The sequence below is a fragment of the Rhodamnia argentea genome, chromosome 6, assembly GCF_020921035.1.
Source record: "Rhodamnia argentea isolate NSW1041297 chromosome 6, ASM2092103v1, whole genome shotgun sequence".
NCBI classification, from domain to species: domain Eukaryota; kingdom Viridiplantae; phylum Streptophyta; class Magnoliopsida; order Myrtales; family Myrtaceae; genus Rhodamnia; species Rhodamnia argentea.
In genome coordinates, this window is record NC_063155.1 from 23,308,481 (window position 1) to 23,327,338 (window position 18,858).

Consider the following 18,858-nt stretch of genomic DNA (forward strand, 5'->3'; position numbering starts at 1 on the left):
TTGCTTCTTGATCAACGAAGGTTTTTTTACTTTCAAGGTCATTCGAATCGGTCAAGATCCATCTAGATGATTTCAGGACCAAATAGTCCTTATTATATCTTCTACCAAGAGCACAATAAATCTAGTTTAGTGAAGCGATGCTCGATATCATCCTCGAACTAAGACAATACAAAATTCGCAGTTCAATTTTACGTATATATGAGCATACATGTACATATTCATATAGTACATACATCAAAACTGATTAGTGCTATCAACTTCTTGAGGTACGTAACAACGTAACACACCAAATTTATCCCTCACTATCGTCTAGTCACCAAGGGAAACCACCGCTCATGGAAAGAAGACTGATGCGAGATCATGTAGAGGAGAAACACAAGGAGGAGCGCGACCCCCCACGGCGATCCCCCGGCCCGGTGGAGTGACTCCCTCTCCGGAAGCGAAACGATCAGCGGGACCCGGCGCCGGTCCCCGGCCGACAAGAAGTGGACGGCCAGGAGGAGGACGAGGGGGCAAAGGATGAGGAATAGCCTCACCTGAGCGACCAGGTCTTGGAACATGTACTCATAGTTGCTGTACCAGGAGAATCCCAGAACGAGGAAGAGGACGAAGACGAAGAAGCACAGGTGGAGAGGGAAAGAGAAGTGATCCAAGTAATAGTAATAGTTGGAGTAGTAACGAGCCATCTCTAGAGAGAGACAGAGAGAGAGAGAGAGTATCTTGAATAAAGAGATGCGTGTTGCTGATGAAGCTTTTATAGGAAAGCTAAAACAACGGTATCTTTCGTCTAGAACGAACTAGGGTTTTTCTCGGAACGATTTCGCTAGATGCATAATATCTTCTTCTTCTTCTTTTCGAAAGTAAGGTAGATGACCATATAGCATGAGCTACGTGCACCACATCTCTCACTAATTCTTAGTGGTTAGAACAGTAATTCTTTGGCTAGCTCTCGAGATGACATATGTGGTGTCCTCTGTTCAAATTTAGCAACATAAATAACTTTAACTTTAGCTTTTGGGGGGGAATCGTATATACTTGCGAGGGAGGCATGAGAATTTTGGCAAAGTGGGTCAGAGATAATAGTTGGCAACAGGTTCGGACCGCTAAGGGAACGCCACATAACACCGACCATGGTTCCAGAGGATGCGAATCCATAAGAAAAGCTAGGGTTTCTGGCTTCTGAATATCGAAAGAGGAATCTCAAATTACTTGTCTTCTTCATGAAGTTTTTGCCCACCCCTACTGAAGAATACGCCACTTAAAGAAGAACAAAACGTTGAGCCCACATGAGTAAAACTTTGAATTCTCCCCGGTCCCCCCTCTGTCTCTCTCTATAGCATATAGGACTCCTGCAACAATGAGCTTAAACTTGGGTAACTTCGTTGCTTTGTATAACCATGAGTTGCACTTTGCCTAGATGCCCATATTCATGATACCGTGGCTCAAAAGCCCCAAATTACTGAGGTAAATATGTTCTTTTCACACGGGGAACGGTGATAGAAAAGTCGGGGAAAAATTGTAAAAAAAGTCTTACACATTTTGCATTTTTGCCAATTCGATCCTAAATCTTTTAAGGTTGCCGATTCGATCCTAAACCATTTTATCTTTTGCCGATTCAGTCCTATTGATCGGAAATTGTTGGCGTGGACGCCGATCATCCCTACGCCACGCCGACGTGGACAAATTTAATAGTTTTTTAATACCCTTTATTTATTTTTTAGTCTTTTCTCACTGGCCTTTGAACCCAAGAAAAAAAATCAAAATATTAAAAAAAAAACAAAAAATTTATTGAAAAATTACTAAAAAATTATCCACGTTAACGCCCGGTGAGATCGCCCTCGCCCAGATCTGGCCAATTGCTGGGTTACATTGGGAACACACCCCAAAAGCAAGCTGTTGCGAGCTAGAGGGTATGACGCTGAATATACAGTAAGCTGAAGTTTGATTAGATTCTTTTTGTATGGGGACTACATGTTTCGAGAGAGAGGGATGATTAAGGAGAGATTCGACAGGATTCAGCTGGCCAATTGCTGGGTTACATTAGGAATTAAGGAATGATCACCAGATCTTAGGAGGATTGACAGGGGATTCGTGATTGTGCCCAACATCATAACCGAGTCCACGTGAGCCTATCTTAATCACATAGGTGCGCTTATCCCTTCTAAGGACAAGATTAGCTATGATATGACACCTGTATTATCGTGTAATGGATTTAAAAGCACATTCATCAGACTAAGAACAGAAGGATTATCGAAGTACATGATCACACGAATCGCTGCACTGCAGCTTTGGTTTGGCCCGCAAGTAAAAGTGGACATGGGTTTTCTTCTTCTTCTGTACAGACTCTGCAAAACAGTAGGCCGAACCAAAAGCTAGGGTTAAGCATAGAAAGCGTGCATAAATGGAGATGATCGAGTTATGCAGTGATACTGCTTCCGAAGCTGGTGGCTCTCTTGCATGCATATCTTCAAAGGAAAATAAAATAAACATAACTCATTTTTACTCAATGACTCGCTTACATACCTATATTTTTGTAAATACCATCCACATGTTTCTTAGCAATATCCCACAATGAAAAGACCAAATGACCCTCCGTACAAATCCGTTTTAGCATCTTACTTAGGATTTGGGTGGTTGAAATTTTAGTTAATTTGGTGCGTTTTGCCAGGATTTTTTCGGTCAGGATTTGAGGATTGATGCTTTTTTCAAAAGAAAATGACATTTTCGTAAGTACGAAGACAAGGATAACTGATGAGAACTTGCAAAATTATCCCCAAAGATAAATGTGTATAGATAACAAGTTTACAAACGTAAAATCCCAAAAAACAAAAGAAAAATTTAAGACCGTGGTCGATTCAAGTCACGTGCTCAAATCTAGACAAGAGTTTCACTTCCTCTCCAAGGCAAACATGTGTTCTTTTTCGTTATTGGGAGAAACAGCATGTCTTTTTGTGGGAAAGACATGTAAAAGTTCATTAATGTAATAGTTATTTTCACGTGCTCAATACTTTTCGAGGCTCGGTCTCTCTTGTAAAAATCGAAAGATTGTTTGAAGTCTAAGCTATGTAAACTTCATTAACATAGGTATGGCAAATTCTTATGCTTGCGAAAAGGGAGTATGCACAAATTAGAATTTGAGAACTCTTTCCGAAATTGTAAGTAGGTTGACAGCGTAAACCACATTGGTTCTAACAGTTGAAGTTACTGGAAAACGTGGTGAACATGTTTTCCATCTCCACAAGTTGAAGCCATGACTGTTCGATATCAATAAGGTGAGCAAGTGAACGGATATCTTAGGCCATAAAAGAAGTATTACACGATGATTTCTTAGCAGATCATTAGAGAGAAACCAAACATCACATCTTAGGTAAGAAATTGTCAAATTAGAATTGCTAATGCCACACATAGACATCACATTCTACTATTGCGTACAAGGTCTTCTTGTTAAATTCATAGGTCCTCAAGAGAATGTAGCCTCTCGCGAACCGGAAAGCGCCGGTCCCGCCCATGACCGGCATCTCTCTAACCTTTGCGAAGATGGAGTTCCTCCCTAGCACGGTCAATGTGCTGCCTTTGTACTGTCCTTCCGTGAAGACCAAGTTCGTGGCCTGTAATAAGGCGACCTCCTCTTGTGAAGCCGGCGCATAGAGACCCTGAGCCCTCCCTATGATGCCCGAGCTCAGGTTAGGCTCCGTCGTCAATAGGTCGTCGATCATGTATATACCATCCCGAAGTAAGTGGACGAGTTGGAGCGTTGCGGGACTATATTAACCGCGCTCAGGTTAGGGCCAATTGAAGTGTCATGAAAGAAGAAGTGGATATGGGTCAGCTTCTCTTTCCTGGGGATCGTCCTATGTGGGTTCGCCTTGAGGGTCTTGGAGTAGCCGCGGCCTTTTCCGGCGGCCGCCGCCATGGCTAGGCAAGAGAGGAGGAAGACAGCAAAGATGAGCCTTGACATTGAGATGGTTCAACGGGTGGTGCATGCATGGTTAGGGAATCTGACTTCACTTATAATCAACAAAAACTATAGAGAATCAGAGATTAGGGTTTGCCATGTGTTGCGGTTGGTGGGATTCACATGCCAACGGTGAACAAGACAAGAAACCATAATGTCACAAAACGGGATCGTCGGTTGGAGGCAGCTACGGAATATACTGGCATGAAATTTTAACTCAATACTTTTAGAGTAATTTTTCAATGCTCTTTCGAGTTTGTATGGTAATCGATCATATTTCCTTTGAGTAAATTTGGCACGACTTCATAGATGATAAGGACAATGGCTAATCGTAAACTCGCTCCTCAAAAGGGATTGGTTGTGGAATAATTATGGACCATAAGAGCCCCGAGCTTTACCCAAAACTCCAGTGAAAAAGTAAATTAAGGATGTATTTGTTTCGTGAATAATACGTAATCTGTAACGCCCCGAAATTGGGGGATCAAAATAGTAAAATCTAGTCTATGGAACGACTAGAAAATTTCAATTTGATGCCCAAGAGTGGATATTAAGAAACTAGAAATCATAAATTGGAAATTTCCGGGATCGTTACTCGAATCGGAATAAATTCTGATTAAATGAGTAATTGCATCCAAAAATTAGAAATTTCATATTAAGCCTCATTCGGGCTAAATTGACTCAAGTTTGGGTTAAATAACCCTCCGTCGGATTTCTGGATGCTTGAACAATCTAGGATGTGAAATTACCAAAATACCCTTGGCCAAAGTGAAAATTTCGAAAAAGCCCCTAGGGTTTTATTTGCTAAAAGACAAGGTTATTAGTGAGATGGGCCCCACCTTATCATCTTAGCCTACTTGGTCAAAATTCCAGATCTCTCTCTCTCTCTCTCTCCCGCCCAAGTACACGTACACCCCCCCTCTCAACCGACTTGCAGCAGCCCTCTTTCTTCCTCTCTATTCTTCATTTTCGACCATTAGACCCACCGCACGAGCTACCGGGACAAACTACGACACTCGTAGAATCCCATCGACACCATCGGACCGTCGCCGCACCGTCGGAGTCACCGGAGAACCGACTAGAATCAAGTCGGGCAGCTTGTCCTGTTTTGGGCCGAATCTCTTGTTGCAACCGCTTGGCACTTGCCGCTTGAGTCCCGGCTACCATCGCCGCCTTCCACGGCAACTCCAGCCTTCCCCGGACCGCTACCAACCATCCTGCGCCGCTCGCAGCCTCCGCAAAGTCGTCGGAAAGGTTGGAACGACCTCGAACCCCGCCCCGCTCTATTTTGAGTTTCTGTGACACCGGTTACGTGTCCGCCTTCCAACGGTCGCCACACCGCCTTTCTCCGCCCACCTTCGGCCACCAAACACTCTCCAACACCCCCTCAAACTTTGGCCACCAGCCCCGCGACGTCCCGTTGCCGCCGGAGCTCTGAAACAACCCCCGACCACCTCCCCCGTTTCTGTTTTCCCGCACCCGCGAAGCCGTCTTGCACCTGTTTCGCTTGCTACGAACGCCTACTCCGGCCACCGTGAGCTACCACCGGCCATCGCCATCTCCCTCCGACCACCTTGCAACTCCACCGCCAACCCCGAAGCCAACCACCACCCATAGACCCTCAAAACAGCCTCCCTCGCCCGTGCCTTGCTCTGTCTCCCGAGGGTGCCTTGTTTTTGCTGGGCTGGGCCGAATCTGTTGGGCCCAATTATATGGGCCCACGAGCTGGGCTGAGACCCAATTTGTTTGGGCACGAAGTTGGGCCCTATATTAGGCCCGTGGACACATTAAACCGAAAGTTGGGCCTGTGGTTTGAGGATTTTGGTTCGCGGTCCGTTCGAGCCCCAAAGTTTATGCCGAGGATTTTTCCAAGGATTGTCGTTGGCCTAATCTCGCTCAATTAACGGTGAGTCAACCTCTAATCCTTGGTTAGGTCATTAATTACGTTCGGATTAGTTTATTTAGATTATTAGATGTTTAGATAGCTCGATTAGAGCCGGTTTAGGTTAGAAACTTGAGTTAAGTTTAATGGCCCTAATTGGTTAAGTTAGTCTGATTAGCTAGGATTCTATGGCTAATTGGATGAGATTGATTGATTGAATGATCGCTATTGATTGATCGGGAGTGAGCGATGCATTAGAAACGAGCATGCGATCAATTGACTAATCGAATCGACTAATATTAAGTTGTCTCTTGAATTGAATATAATTGCACCTAATTCGATCAATATTCATTATTGAATTGATTGCCTTGCTTGAATTGATCGTCTAAATCGATTGTATGATTAAATATTTTGATTGACCATTGGTGGATTGGATGTCTAGTTTGGGGGTAAATAGCCTCGTTATGCGTGTAAAGCTTAGTAGACAATTTCATACATTCGTATGATTATATTTTGGCATCAATTGCACGTATTGACATGAAAACGGCCTTGGGTCGAGTCTTTGTGTACGACCGTGCGAGCATTCGCCTATAAGGAAAGTTGATAAATTGGCGTGATCGATTGGCATACTTGTGTAGACATGTGATGGTTATCGTCGGCCTGGGGGTACTAGGGGATGATATCTAATATACCTAATGTATTTGTCCCGGGGGTACTAGGGAGATCATTATTGTTGGCCCGGGGTACTAGGGGACGATATCTAGTATATCTATTATATCCGTCCCGAGGGTATCGGGGGGATTATGATCGTCGGCTCGGGGGTACCCGGGGACGATATCGGATATATTCGTCCCGGGAGTACTAGGGGGACTATCGGTTGCCATGGCTGAAAGAAATGGAATGATGCATTGTTTTGCCAAAGAGAGCATCGATTGATTAGAATATTGGCACCCACCGACTAGTGTGCCTAATTAAATAACCCTAATTATTTCGATCGAACTATGTGATATTCTGCTAGTGAATTGATTTGGGGTGATTGACGTATCAAGTTGTTCTTATATGTTGTGCGGTTTCCTGACGGGTAAATTACATGTAATTGATTAACGGGATGTTCCGAATGAATCAATGCCCTAGCCAGGCTTAGGCGTTGACCCAATGGGATTTATTTCTCATCTCGTTGTGGTTAACCTTTTTCGTGTCCGAAATGATGGAGTTTAGGGTTTTGTTGGAATTGATGCTGAGGGCTATGTTGACATAGCCCCTTACCCGGAGTAGATACGAGTTGACCCTACCCACTCTGAAATATGGAGCTAAATAGTGTATTGTCTTGATTGGTTAATACGAGTCTGTCAATAAAATGATATTTTTGCGCTAACATGTTTCCTGCTTTTCTATTCCCGTGATATGATATTGTCTAGGAGTCTTATAAGTTTTCGCATGCGTACTTAATCTCAAAGGTCGGTAGCGTGCCTGGGACGCTATCCTTTATGACCCGAGGGACGAGTTGGTAGGGATGCCGCGTGCTCGAAGATCGGGGCGTGACATAATCTAAAAGATATTTTCCTAAAAATAAGTGATTCTATTGCTTGAAATTGTTATTTAATGAAAAATATTATCCTTATCGTTCCCAGTAGAATTTTTTGGATCATCAACAAATGTTAGAACACCATTGTCATATGAAGAGGTGACTATTCAAAGTTTGGTAGGGTCATGCCTACTCAACTTTTCGACTATTGCACATTCCACAGCTCATGCTTTCCGTTCAGCGTGCGTCATCATAACTGGATCTCCCAAATCATTTTTTTGTTCCCAATTTACTATGTTCAAAATCTTGTAATAAGACGTTGTTTGTGATAAACGTGAAAGGTAAGACACATTAGTACTAGTACTAGATACAACTGCCTCGCATGCACATCATATTCCATTGATCGTGGGATTTATTCGCGGCGAAATATTAGGCTTCGTGGGAACGTAGCCTCCAGAGAACCGAAAAGTGCCGGAACCTCCGACCACCGCCACCTCCGTCACCTTTATCCGACCTCATTCCTCACCTGAACGCTCCTTTGAAGGCCAAAAGAAAAACTAGGGTTAAGTGTGGAAAGCGTGCCTATAATAAGGAGATGGTTTTTAGTGGGCTTTGAGTGTTTTATGTGGGTGTATGGATTTAGGATTTGATGATGGAAATTTTTCCCCTTTTTTTTTATACAGAAAATGACATTTTCTCCAAATAGGTACATAATAATAAGTCACACGAATTTGCAAAGTCATCTCTAAAGATAAAATTCAAATACATACTTGATCTTCCAAAAATAGGTGTATATAAGTGGGAGATATGCTCTTGATATTTTCCCTCAATTTAACTTCGTCGTATAGGTTCTTGAATGTGCTTGGATTCGTGAGAAGAGAGGAGCCGTACGAGTTTCCCTACATTGCCCGAATCCCATGAGTGAATGAAAAGGTAGATCTACTTGGATCCCACCTGAATCACCCCTTCTATCATCTTAAGGAGAGGTTTGGTTGCAAACCGAGTTCGAATAGGAGAAGTACACAATGCTAATGTGCCTTGAAAAATCCATATATTAGGGTTAGGCACTGATAAGTACATTGAATTATCCATGTGGCTGAGAGTTCTCACAAGCCAGGCACAAGGATGGAATTATCAAATGCACGCTATATCACTAAGCTAATAGCACGTCGTACAGGCCTCCCACCGAAGCTCACTATGTCAAAAGCGAGAAAAGCCCCATCCACCTCTTTCCCTTTTTTGCCTCCATGTCGCCACGTGGGAGGGATCGTGGCGGTCCGAGGGGACCCCATGGCTTCGATCTTTTTCTAGGTTGAAAAACATAAAATAGGAAAAAGTCGTAAATATATTGTAATTGCATCAATTCAATATTCAACCTTTGTCATTTTTGTTAGTGTAGTCTACGTTGGCTAGTTTTGGCCAAAAATTACTGACGTGTACGCTGGTCGGCCTACGTGATACTGCTAGTGCTAACTTAGATAATTTTTATAATTTTTTTTTTAATTGTCCTTCTTCCTCCACAATGGCCGGTCTCCTCGTTTTTTTCGATTTTTATAAGTTCGATTGGATTCTTTTTGTACAGAGACTACACGTGTCGAGAGAGATGATGAAGGAGAGAGTCGACAGGATTTAGCTGGCCAACTGCAGGATTACATTGGGAACTAAGGAATGCCCACCAGATCTTGGGAGGATGACAGTGGATTTCAGGATCAAGTCAACGAGAGCCTATCTCCATCACATACGTGAGCTTAGCCCCTCTAAGGATAAGATTAGCGATGATAGGACACCTGTAATGGATTCAAAAGCACATTGATCAGACTAAGAACAGAACTATTCTCGAGGTACATGAGCGTGAAATCCCGTCTGAGAGGCTTCCGGAAAATGAACATGGGTGTGAACGGATTATGAGGCAGCAACCGTTCCGCCGGCGGCGAATAGTCAAACATGGTTATAGACGTGAATGGAGGAGGGGTCACAGGAGATCAGATGAATTGCTGCATTGCAGCTTCGGTTTGGTCCGCCATACAAGTCTTGCAAGTGAAAGTGGACATTTGTCTTCTTCTTCTTCTTCTGTACAGATTATGAAAAACATAGGCCAGACAAAAAACTAGGGTTAAGTAGGGGTGAGCATTGGTTGGGTGGGCCGGATCCAAACATAGACCTTGGAACCAACCATATTATAACCGGTTCCCAGTTTTTAGAACCGAGAACCGACCCTATTTGTCTTTGAACCTGTTTTGAAACCAACCCTGTTTTTTGGTCTGGTTTCGTGGTCTACCCGAAAACCTGTTTTTCTTTATTTTAATCAAAATAATATGAGTATAGATGAAATAAGCAATAAAAATTACAATCCACCAAAAGCAACAAGTCAAAATATAATAGATAATACGACAAGATGGGAAAAAACAGAGGACTAAGAGGAGGTGAGGGACGTGAGGCAACCAAAGGGCAAGCGACGATGGACTAGACACTAGGGTTTTTTAAATAAAAAAAAAACTAAAAACCGGTTCTAAAATCGGTTTGGGTGGGTCTTCACCTAAAACCGGAAATTGAACCGGTTTCAACCGGTTCCCAAAAATTGGAACCGATTCCCGAACCGATTTAAGCAGGAACCGATTCCCGACCCTTTTTTTCGGGTGGGCCGATCCGGGTTTCGGGTAAACCCGGTCCGGTTGCACACCCCTAGGGTTAAAGGATGAAAAAGCGTGCATAAATGGAGATTGATCGACTTATATAATGTTATTGCTTCCGAGGCTGGCGGCTCTCCTGCATGCATGGGTCGATGATTATCTTTAAAGGACTACACTATAGACATATCTCATTTTTATTTAATGACCACTTACTTATCTTTATCTCTGTTAACACTATTCATATATTTCTTAGCAAAATCCCACATTGAAAAGACCAAATTACCCTCCTCATGAATTCATTTTAGCATCTTGCTAGAAATTGGGTGGATTTTAGTTGATTTGGCGTGGTTTGCTAGGGTTTTTGAATTTGGGATTAGATGGTTGATGTTTTTTCGAAAGAAAATGACACTTTAGTAAGCACGAAGACAAGGATAACTGATGAGGATGTGAAAAATTATCTCTAAAGATGAAACTCAAATATGTATTCGGTATTTTTGAAAATAAAATTATATAAATTGTTATTGGTTGAAATGGAAAGTGTGTTTTTCATGTTTTCTCAAAATTTAAATCTATCGAATTTGTTAGGATACACGTGTGGGTTGAGTTAGCGAAGTCTCATATCGGAGAATTGATGTGGTGTGAAGCAGTTTAACATATTGAAGTTGTCCCATAATTCATTAGTTTAAACTTTTGAGTGAATGGTGGATCCAATTAGATATGTTGACGGTTTCGGAGTTGAACTCGAACTCCCTTTTGGCGATCTCTCCACGCTAACATATCCAAGTTGGCTTAAGTTTTTAAGTGTAGCTTTGTTTTCCCAATAGAAGTAGAGCTTGAACTTAAGGTAGCCAACTGTTTTTGTTCTCTACTCTCCCTTTGGTTCCGCATTCTACAAGACGGTGATATATTTAACAAGTTTAAAAAATAAAAAGATTAAAAATTAAGATAATGGTCGATTCAAGTCACGTGCTCAAATCTAGACAACAGTTTCGCTTCCTCCAAGGCAAACATGTGTTCTTTTGGTTATTGGGAGAAGCAACATGTCTTTTTTTAAGGGATTTATCGCAACCGAATCAGACGATCACACAGAGAATCAAGAAAAATTGGAATGACGCACGAGATTACCGGGTTCACCCCAAGATTAGGGCTACGTCCCGCAAGAGATTTCACTATATTTGTCGGTTTACAGCCAATTCAACTCATACAATGATAAAAACGAGCAAAATATATATACCCCAAAAACGGGCTAAAAAACCTAAAACCTCTTAATTCCAACCATACGGGCCAGCTTAAATAAAAGCTCAAACCCGTAGAGGTTTTGGGGGCGCTGCCCCCGAACTCCCGCATCCTACACGCGGGGGACACATGTCGTTGGGTAACACTTCGGTTTCCCTAAGCTCACGTGGGCGTACCCTGTATGAGAAACAAGGGTCCCCGAAGTATTTGCCAATTCCAACATTTTTGTGGGTAAAAAAAAACACACAAGTTGCTCTCGGGAATCTCTACTCATGCCTCTAATCGAAAAAATACAGACATGTACATTATTATTACTGCACAAATCTCATGAATATAAATGCGGATGATATCCATATCATAATCCATCAATAAAAAAGCTGGCTAAATAAAAGAAAGCATTGCCCACATAACATTTTATTTCTAGACTTCTCGAGACTCGGCCTCTCACTCGTTTACAAAATGAACAAATTGACGAAAGTCTAAGGTACGTGAACTCCATTAACATAGGTATTGAAAATTCTTACATGTGCAAAAAATATCGGGAATGTACAAAATAGAATTTGAGACTTTTTTCTGAAATGGTAAGTATCTTGAGAACGTAAATCGTATTTTTTCTAACTGTCGAAGTTAGTAGAAAACGTGATGAATAGATTTTCCATCTCCACAATTAACGCCACGACTGTTCGATATCAATAACATGAGCAAGCGAGCGGATATCTTATGCCATAAAAGACGTATTACATTAACAAGACACAATGATCAATGATCTCTGGACAGATCAATTGAGAGAAACCAACCATCACATCTTAAGCAAAAACTGTCAAATCAGAAATTGCTAATGCCACACATAGACATCATACTCTACTATCGTTAACCCAGTCTTCATGTCGAATTGATAGGTCCTTGCATTCACGTAGCCTCTCGCGAATCGAAAAACGCCGGTCCCGCCGATAACCGGCATCTCTCTAACCTTCATGAAGATGGAGTTCCTCCCGAGCACAGTCAATGTGCTGCCTTTGTGCTCTCCTTCCGTGAAGACCAAGTTCATAGCCAGCAATAAGGCGGCCTCCTCTTGCGATGCCGACGAATAGAGACCCTGAGCTCTCCCTATGATGCCCGAGTTCAAGTCCGGCCCCATCGTCAAAGGGTCGTCGATCACGCACACTTGCCCAAAGAGGGTGGACAAGTTTGAGCGTGGTGGAACTATCGTAATCGCGCTCGGATTTGGGCCAGTTAAAATGTCATGAAAAAAGAAGTGAATGTGGGTCAGCTTCTCTTTCCTAGGGATTGTATTTTGCAAGTCCGCCTCAAGGTTTCTAGCATAGCCGTGGCTTTTTCCGGCGGCCGCCACGGCTACGCAAGAGAGGAGGGAGAGAGCAATGACGAGCCTTGACATGGTTCAACGAGTGGTGCATGCATGGTTAGGGCATCTGACTTTATTTATAATCAACAAAAACTATAGAGATTAGGGTTTGCCATGTGTTGCGGTTGGTGGGATTCACATGCCAACGGTGAACAAATAAGAAGTCTTTTATGTCGCAAATTTGATCATCGTTTGGAGGCAGCTGCAGAATAGAATCGGGTGACATTTCAACTTAAAACTTTTAGAGTTTGTACTATTTCTACCTACCACTCCTCTTATCAATAGTTAAGCATTTTCATTTTGTCTTGTTTGCACGTGAGGAGAATATGCATTCAAAGTACACCCCCGCATTTGGACTTTCTAACAAATACCGAGATAAATCATACTTCATTAAGTAAATTTGGCACGACTCGACAGATGACAAGGACAAGAGCCAATAGTATATTAGAGAGCGCATGATAACATTTCTAGAATAGAAATTCGTTTAGTAACAAAATTTCTGAAGTAAAAATTTATTTGATTACGTAACCTTATTTTTCTACTTATGAATCAATTTTTTGTTTCGGAAGTTGTTTTTGACCCACTTTTAGAAGTAGAAAAAAATTACTTCTCTTTCAAAAATAAAAGTCTCTCGCTATCAATATCTCTTTCAATTCGTCCTAATTCTTTCTCACTTTGACCTATTTTCATTTTCATCGCCTCTCTCTCTCTCTCTCTCTCTCTCTCTCTCTCTCTCTCTCGCAAATCGCTCCCTATGCTCACTCCCAACTACGCCTCCGCCTCGCTCCCAACCGTCGAACATCGCCACCATCGCGGACCATCGCGGCCCACCGCCGTTGCCAATTGCCAACCACCGCCACCCGCCGCCACGGCCGGGTCGCTATCTCCGATCGCTAGAGTAAAAAAAATAAATAATAATTTTCTATTTTAAAAAGTAAATTTTTTTAATAAAAATAAAATAATTAAAATAATTTGAATTTCATGAGAGTGTTTTAGTAATATCATTTTTCTTGATAAATTATAATAAATAAATATTCTATGATTTGGTTAAATATAAATGTATTTAAGTAATACGGGGTCGGGCCGGATATGGGTAAGGTCGGGTATGGGTCGTTAAATTTTTATTGTATGAAAAATGAGTCAAAATAGGTTAAATAGGTCAATATGGGTTGGACCATATTCAATCTGACTCGACCCACCCATTTGACGCCTCTAGGTATAGGTGAGGAAGCACCAGAATTACCTGTGCTTTTGGCGTGGATATATGAGCTTGGCCATTATATTCATTATTACAATTTTCCCATAAAATTGATCCTCATTTGCATAAATAATTAAATGAAAAATTATACGTAAATCCGTTAGTAGTTGCGGTTCACTTTTCCCAAATAACATGCATATTAGGTTAGGATCAATAATTTTTTGCAGAAGATTTTGTGTTAATAATGCTCTAGAAGTAGAAATTTTGAATCGTTATCAAACGAATTTCTGTTCCAAAAGCAAAAATTTTGTCCTCTTATCAAATGCATTTCTCTAATTAGAAATCAACTTTTTGAGCTGAAATAGAAAAATCAACTTTTATTCAAAAGCAGTAGTTGATTTACGAAGCAAAAGTATTGCCATGTGCGCCCTTTGCTCCTTAGAAGGGATTGATCGTGGAATAGTCATGGATCGTAATAGTCCCAAGGTTTACCCAAAATCTCAATGAAAAAGTAAATCAATGGTGCGCTTGTTTGAGTGAAAGTGTTTTTTGAGAATTAGTTTTTTGGACTTACATCGGTTTGGTTAGCAGAAAATAACTTAGTCAATAGAAAACACCAACGAAAAGTTAATGCATGAAATTAAGAAAGTGAATTCCTAAACCTAAAGAGATGAAAACTCTTTTCGAAACTATTCATCTCGAACTTTTTAATATTTTTTATTTTATTTTCTTTCTTTCTTTTCTCCCTTCGCCAATCTCGGGCCTCGACGACATTCAGTGATAGGCATGCTCAAGGCTCGCCGAGATTTTTTTTCTTTAAAAAATCATATATTTTTCTCCCCTATGGCGACCGCCACCTAATCATGATAGAGGAAAAAGGAAAAAGTAAAAAATATATATTTAAAAATTTGAATTTTTTTTTGTCTAACATAAAATGATGAGAATAACATTATTTTCCAAATGAGACTCAAACACTAGGCAATTTTTTCGGTCACATAACCAAACAAAGGAAAACTAACCATTTTTCTGAAAAATGATTTTCCGAAAAGTATTTTCCTTTAACATAAGGTTTTTTATTTCAAATGTGTTTATTTTGTGAAAAAAAAAATGATTTGAAAAATATTATCCTAAAAATAACAGCTTATATCACTTGAAATAATGAGTTAATAAAAAATGCTATCATTACAATAAGCTATGTAAAAACATTTTCATAGATGGTTATAATATTTTTTCATTTATTTATCTTTACAAGCGATATAATTAGTCAGTGCAAAATTTTATTCTTATTGACTATAAATTATATCTAAACATTTTTTTAGATAGCGAAAATATTTTTTGTTTATTCGTTTTTATAAGCAATATGAACGATCATATTTAAGAAAATACATTCTAAATAGTTCATTTCGCGCAAAATACATGAAGCCTAAGTTAATTTCTACCAAATCCTCGTGGCATGTGCTTATGGCTGAGATCATGTCTCGAGAATTGGCATTCTCCGTAAGTTATATAGAGTTTGAGTCAGCGTGTAAAAGGACGACACGTGTCCTCGAGACGTGGGTAAGACCCTTAGACCCATGAATCCAACGGGAAATCCCTTGGACTGACCCATTCAGTTTGAGCTCGAAACCATGTTCCTCGTACGACTGACTTAGGTATCGAGTGTTGATTCGAATCACAACTGCGAATGCCATGAGGTTGTGATCTGTGTGCGCAAGTCATTACTCGAATTCGTGAATCTTTACGCATCTGGCGAGCCAACTGCAACATCGATATTCCAAGTAAACTTTTCTCGATCAACAACAGAGTATCAGACACTGTTGTCATATGGAGAGGCGGCTATGCAAAGTTAGGAAGGGCACACCTACCCAACTTTTCGACGACTACACATTCTGCAGCTCGTCCATTTCGATTAATAATTTGGCGTTTCTAGATAACCGGAAAGCAGCGGAACTCATTCCATTCACCGCCACCTCCCTCGCCTTTTGCCTAGACCTCGTTCGTCGTTCGAACGCTCCTGCGAAGGCTAAAAGAAGAACTAGGGTTAAGGACAGCAAGCGTGCATAAATAAACTAAGGAGAGGGTCGAATTTTTTAATCATCCTCTGCCTATTGAGGTATGTGGACACGTTGCATGCGATGCAAGGGTTGGTGATTAAATTTAAGGGAACACAACTCAATTTCCGCTCAATAACCACTGGGCGTGCATGACGACATTTTTTATGTAGAATTTCTACTTCTGAAGTGCTTCTAGAACAGGAATTTGTTTAGATAAGCAACTTTATTTTTATACTTTTAAAGTATTTTTTTTATTCCGGAAATAGTTTTGGAGCCACTTGAAGAAGTAAAAAAATTCGCTTCTCTCCAGAAGTTAAAATCAGAAAGAGATAATCTGCCCCTGGTCTCCTTCGGCCGATGAATAAAAATAAAAATAAAAATCATTTTAGAAAATAAAAAAAATGTAAGGAAAATTATAATAAATTTTCACTAAATTCGTATTGCATAAAACTATTTTAGCAATATTATTTTTTTAACGAATTATAAAAAATAAATGCTCCATGATTTGGTTAAATGACATCCCACGAAGACACAATCATGGCAAAGTGGACCGAGCAATTGACCCAATTGTTTGTAAGCTTGATGGTAGACGAGATTAAAAAGGGGAATCGAATCGCCTGCAACCTACAACAAAGTAGGGTGAAATGACATTAAATGCAAATTCAATAAATAGACAGGAGTAGAAATTTGCATTTATTTTTTCTCCATTAACATGCATTTTATGTTACAATCAATAATTTTTAGTAGTAAATTTTGTTCAAATTATGTTCCGGAAGCAGAAATTTTCAACATTTATTAAACGAGTTTCTATTTCAGAAACATAAATTTTGTCATATTATTAAACATCTTTCTCTTATCAGAAATCTACTTACGGAGCAGAAATAGAAAAATCAACTTCCGAACTAGAAGTTAATTTATAAAGCATAAATATTGCCATGCGCGCCCTTACGTGCGTCTATCATTGTGAATACAATTCAATTCTCCGAGCATAACCCTACATTGTAAAACACTGAACAGTACCCCTTCCTTGCAAACACTCATCTCCGGTGGTTTGGCTTTTAGTCCGTTTCGAGTGTTTTTAGGTGGGTGTGTGGACATAGGATTTGATGATGGGACCTTTTTTATTTATTATTTATAGAAAGTGACATTTTCGCAAAATAAGGACATAATAATAATAATAATAATTATTATTATTATTATTATTATTATTATTATTATTGATGCGAATTTGTAAAGTGGCCTCATATTTTCCCCAAATTTAACTCCATCTTTTAGGTCCCCCGTCCCCCCATTGAATCCAATGCAGTCAAATGCTTCGTTACTCTATTCCCCCATTGGTTCTGCATCTGCCGAATGATAATAATCACATAACAAGTTTTCTTACCAAAAGAGAAAACAAAAAACAACAAACCTAGAACCTCGGAGACTGGACAAGCATCCTTGCTAAAGAAAAAACATGAAAAAAACAACAAAGCTAAGGCCAGGGAAGCCGATTCCAAAGAAAAAGAACAGAGAAAAGGAAACGGCAGGCCTTGCCTGACTCTCGAGAGTCCCACATCGAGTGCCCACGCAAAGACCGCAAGAGAGAGTTGTCAATAAAAGCCAAACCATGCGCTGTCACAAAGCATACCTTTCTCGGCCTTTTGGCTAAGATCAAGTGTAGTATCTGTTCTTATCAGTTTAATATCTGATACGTGGGCCATCGGTCCACATGATACTAAATTAATTTTTCGAGGGGGAGAGTCCGCCACAGTAGCTTGCTACTGGGGCTCTCGAGCGTCGCCTTGGCGTTGCACTGCTGCTTTGGCCTGGCGCACCCCACCAAATCTAGTTCAATTTAGATTATTCTTTATGGTTATTTCGGGGTCGAGTTGGGCTTAAAGCCTGGCCCTTGTGTTGGTTCGGATGGGCCTTAGTCGGGTCAAGGGCTGATGGACTTAAGTCGGGTCAACGTTTAAGCCGAAGGCCGTCAAAATGAAGGCGGGTCGGGCCTCGTGAAAGGGGGTGTTCAAAAATACGAACAATTTTCAAATGAACAAGGATTAAGGGACCGCCGTTTCTTTTGTCGTGTCAGAAGGTTTCATTAATCGAAGATTATTAACGTACGTACTCTATTAACGTATAATTCTTAAATACTTAATACATATAATTCTTAAATACATTTAAGAATTTCGATTGAAGCCAAGAAAGACGGCCTTCATTCATAAGCCACACCAAACATCACGTCTTAGGCAAAAATTGAAAATTGCTAATGCCATACATAGACATCGTATTTTACTACCGTTAACCCAGTCTTCGAGTCGAATTGATAGGTCCTCGCATGGACGTGGCCTCTCGCGAACCGAAAAGCGCCGGTCCTGCTGATGACCGGCATATCTCTAACCTTCATGAAGACGGAGTTCCTCCCAACCACTGTCAATGTGCTGCCTTCGTACTCTCCTTCCGTGAAGACCAAGTTCATGGCCATCAATATGGCAACCTCCTCTTGCGATGCCGGCGCATAGAGAACTTGAGCCCTCCCTATGATGCCCGAGCTCAGGCCGGGCCCGATCGTCAATGCGTCGTTGATCACGGGCACCGACCCGAAGAAGGTGGACGAGTTGGACTGTGGGGGGACGATTACAACAGCACTTAGGTTAGGGCCAGTGAAAATGTCATGCCAAAAGAAGTGAAGGTGGGTCAGCTTCTCTTTCTTGGGCACCGCGTTTTGTGGGCTCGGCTCGAGGGTTTCGGAATAGCAGCGGCTTTTTCCGGCGGCCGTTGCAGCTAGGCAAGAGAGGAGGAGGAGGAGGGGAGAGAGCAAAGACGAGCCTCGACATGGTTCAGCGAGTCCGACGGCAAAAAAATTCCTTAAGAGAAAGTGCATGTGGCGGTGCATGGTTAGGGCGTGGACGCTATTTATAGTCCCAAGCTTTGAGGATCGACCAAAATTACAGGGGTCGTCATGAATTGCGATTGTTAGGTTCACAAGCCAATGGTGAACAGAACAAGAAGTCTTGTGCAATATTGCATCGTCGA

At 41.1% G+C, this 18,858-nt stretch overlaps 2 protein-coding genes, 1 long non-coding RNA gene and 1 other non-coding gene across 5 annotated transcripts; 2 read left to right on the forward strand and 2 right to left on the reverse strand.

Annotated features, from left to right (window-relative positions):
- Positions 1 to 3,392: 3,392 nt before the first annotated feature.
- LOC115753215 (dirigent protein 19-like) lies at positions 3,393 to 3,716 on the reverse strand. Its single transcript, XM_030691737.2, has one exon. It carries the CDS (start codon positions 3,714 to 3,716, stop codon positions 3,393 to 3,395), a length of 324 nt encoding a protein of 107 aa, XP_030547597.2.
- Positions 3,717 to 4,197: 481 nt separating this feature from the next.
- Positions 4,198 to 17,662, forward strand: LOC125315569. 2 transcript variants are annotated; one of them, XR_007198742.1, is made up of 3 exons: positions 4,198 to 4,209; positions 11,704 to 11,709; positions 17,493 to 17,662. It is a non-coding gene; the product is annotated as an uncharacterized LOC125315569 (long non-coding RNA). The 2 variants fall into 2 exon arrangements; XR_007198743.1 differs by lacking the exon at positions 11,704 to 11,709 and adding an exon at positions 7,180 to 7,182 and having other exon boundaries at positions 4,199 to 4,209.
- LOC115753189 (dirigent protein 22-like) lies at positions 11,938 to 12,624 on the reverse strand. Its single transcript, XM_030691704.2, has one exon. The coding sequence runs from the start codon at positions 12,619 to 12,621 to the stop codon at positions 12,061 to 12,063; it is 561 nt and encodes a 186-aa protein (XP_030547564.1). The 5' UTR covers positions 12,622 to 12,624; the 3' UTR covers positions 11,938 to 12,060.
- On the forward strand, positions 17,467 to 17,662 carry LOC115753257. Its single transcript, XR_004016844.1, has one exon. It is a non-coding gene; the product is annotated as a U2 spliceosomal RNA (small nuclear RNA).
- Positions 17,663 to 18,858: the final 1,196 nt, after the last annotated feature.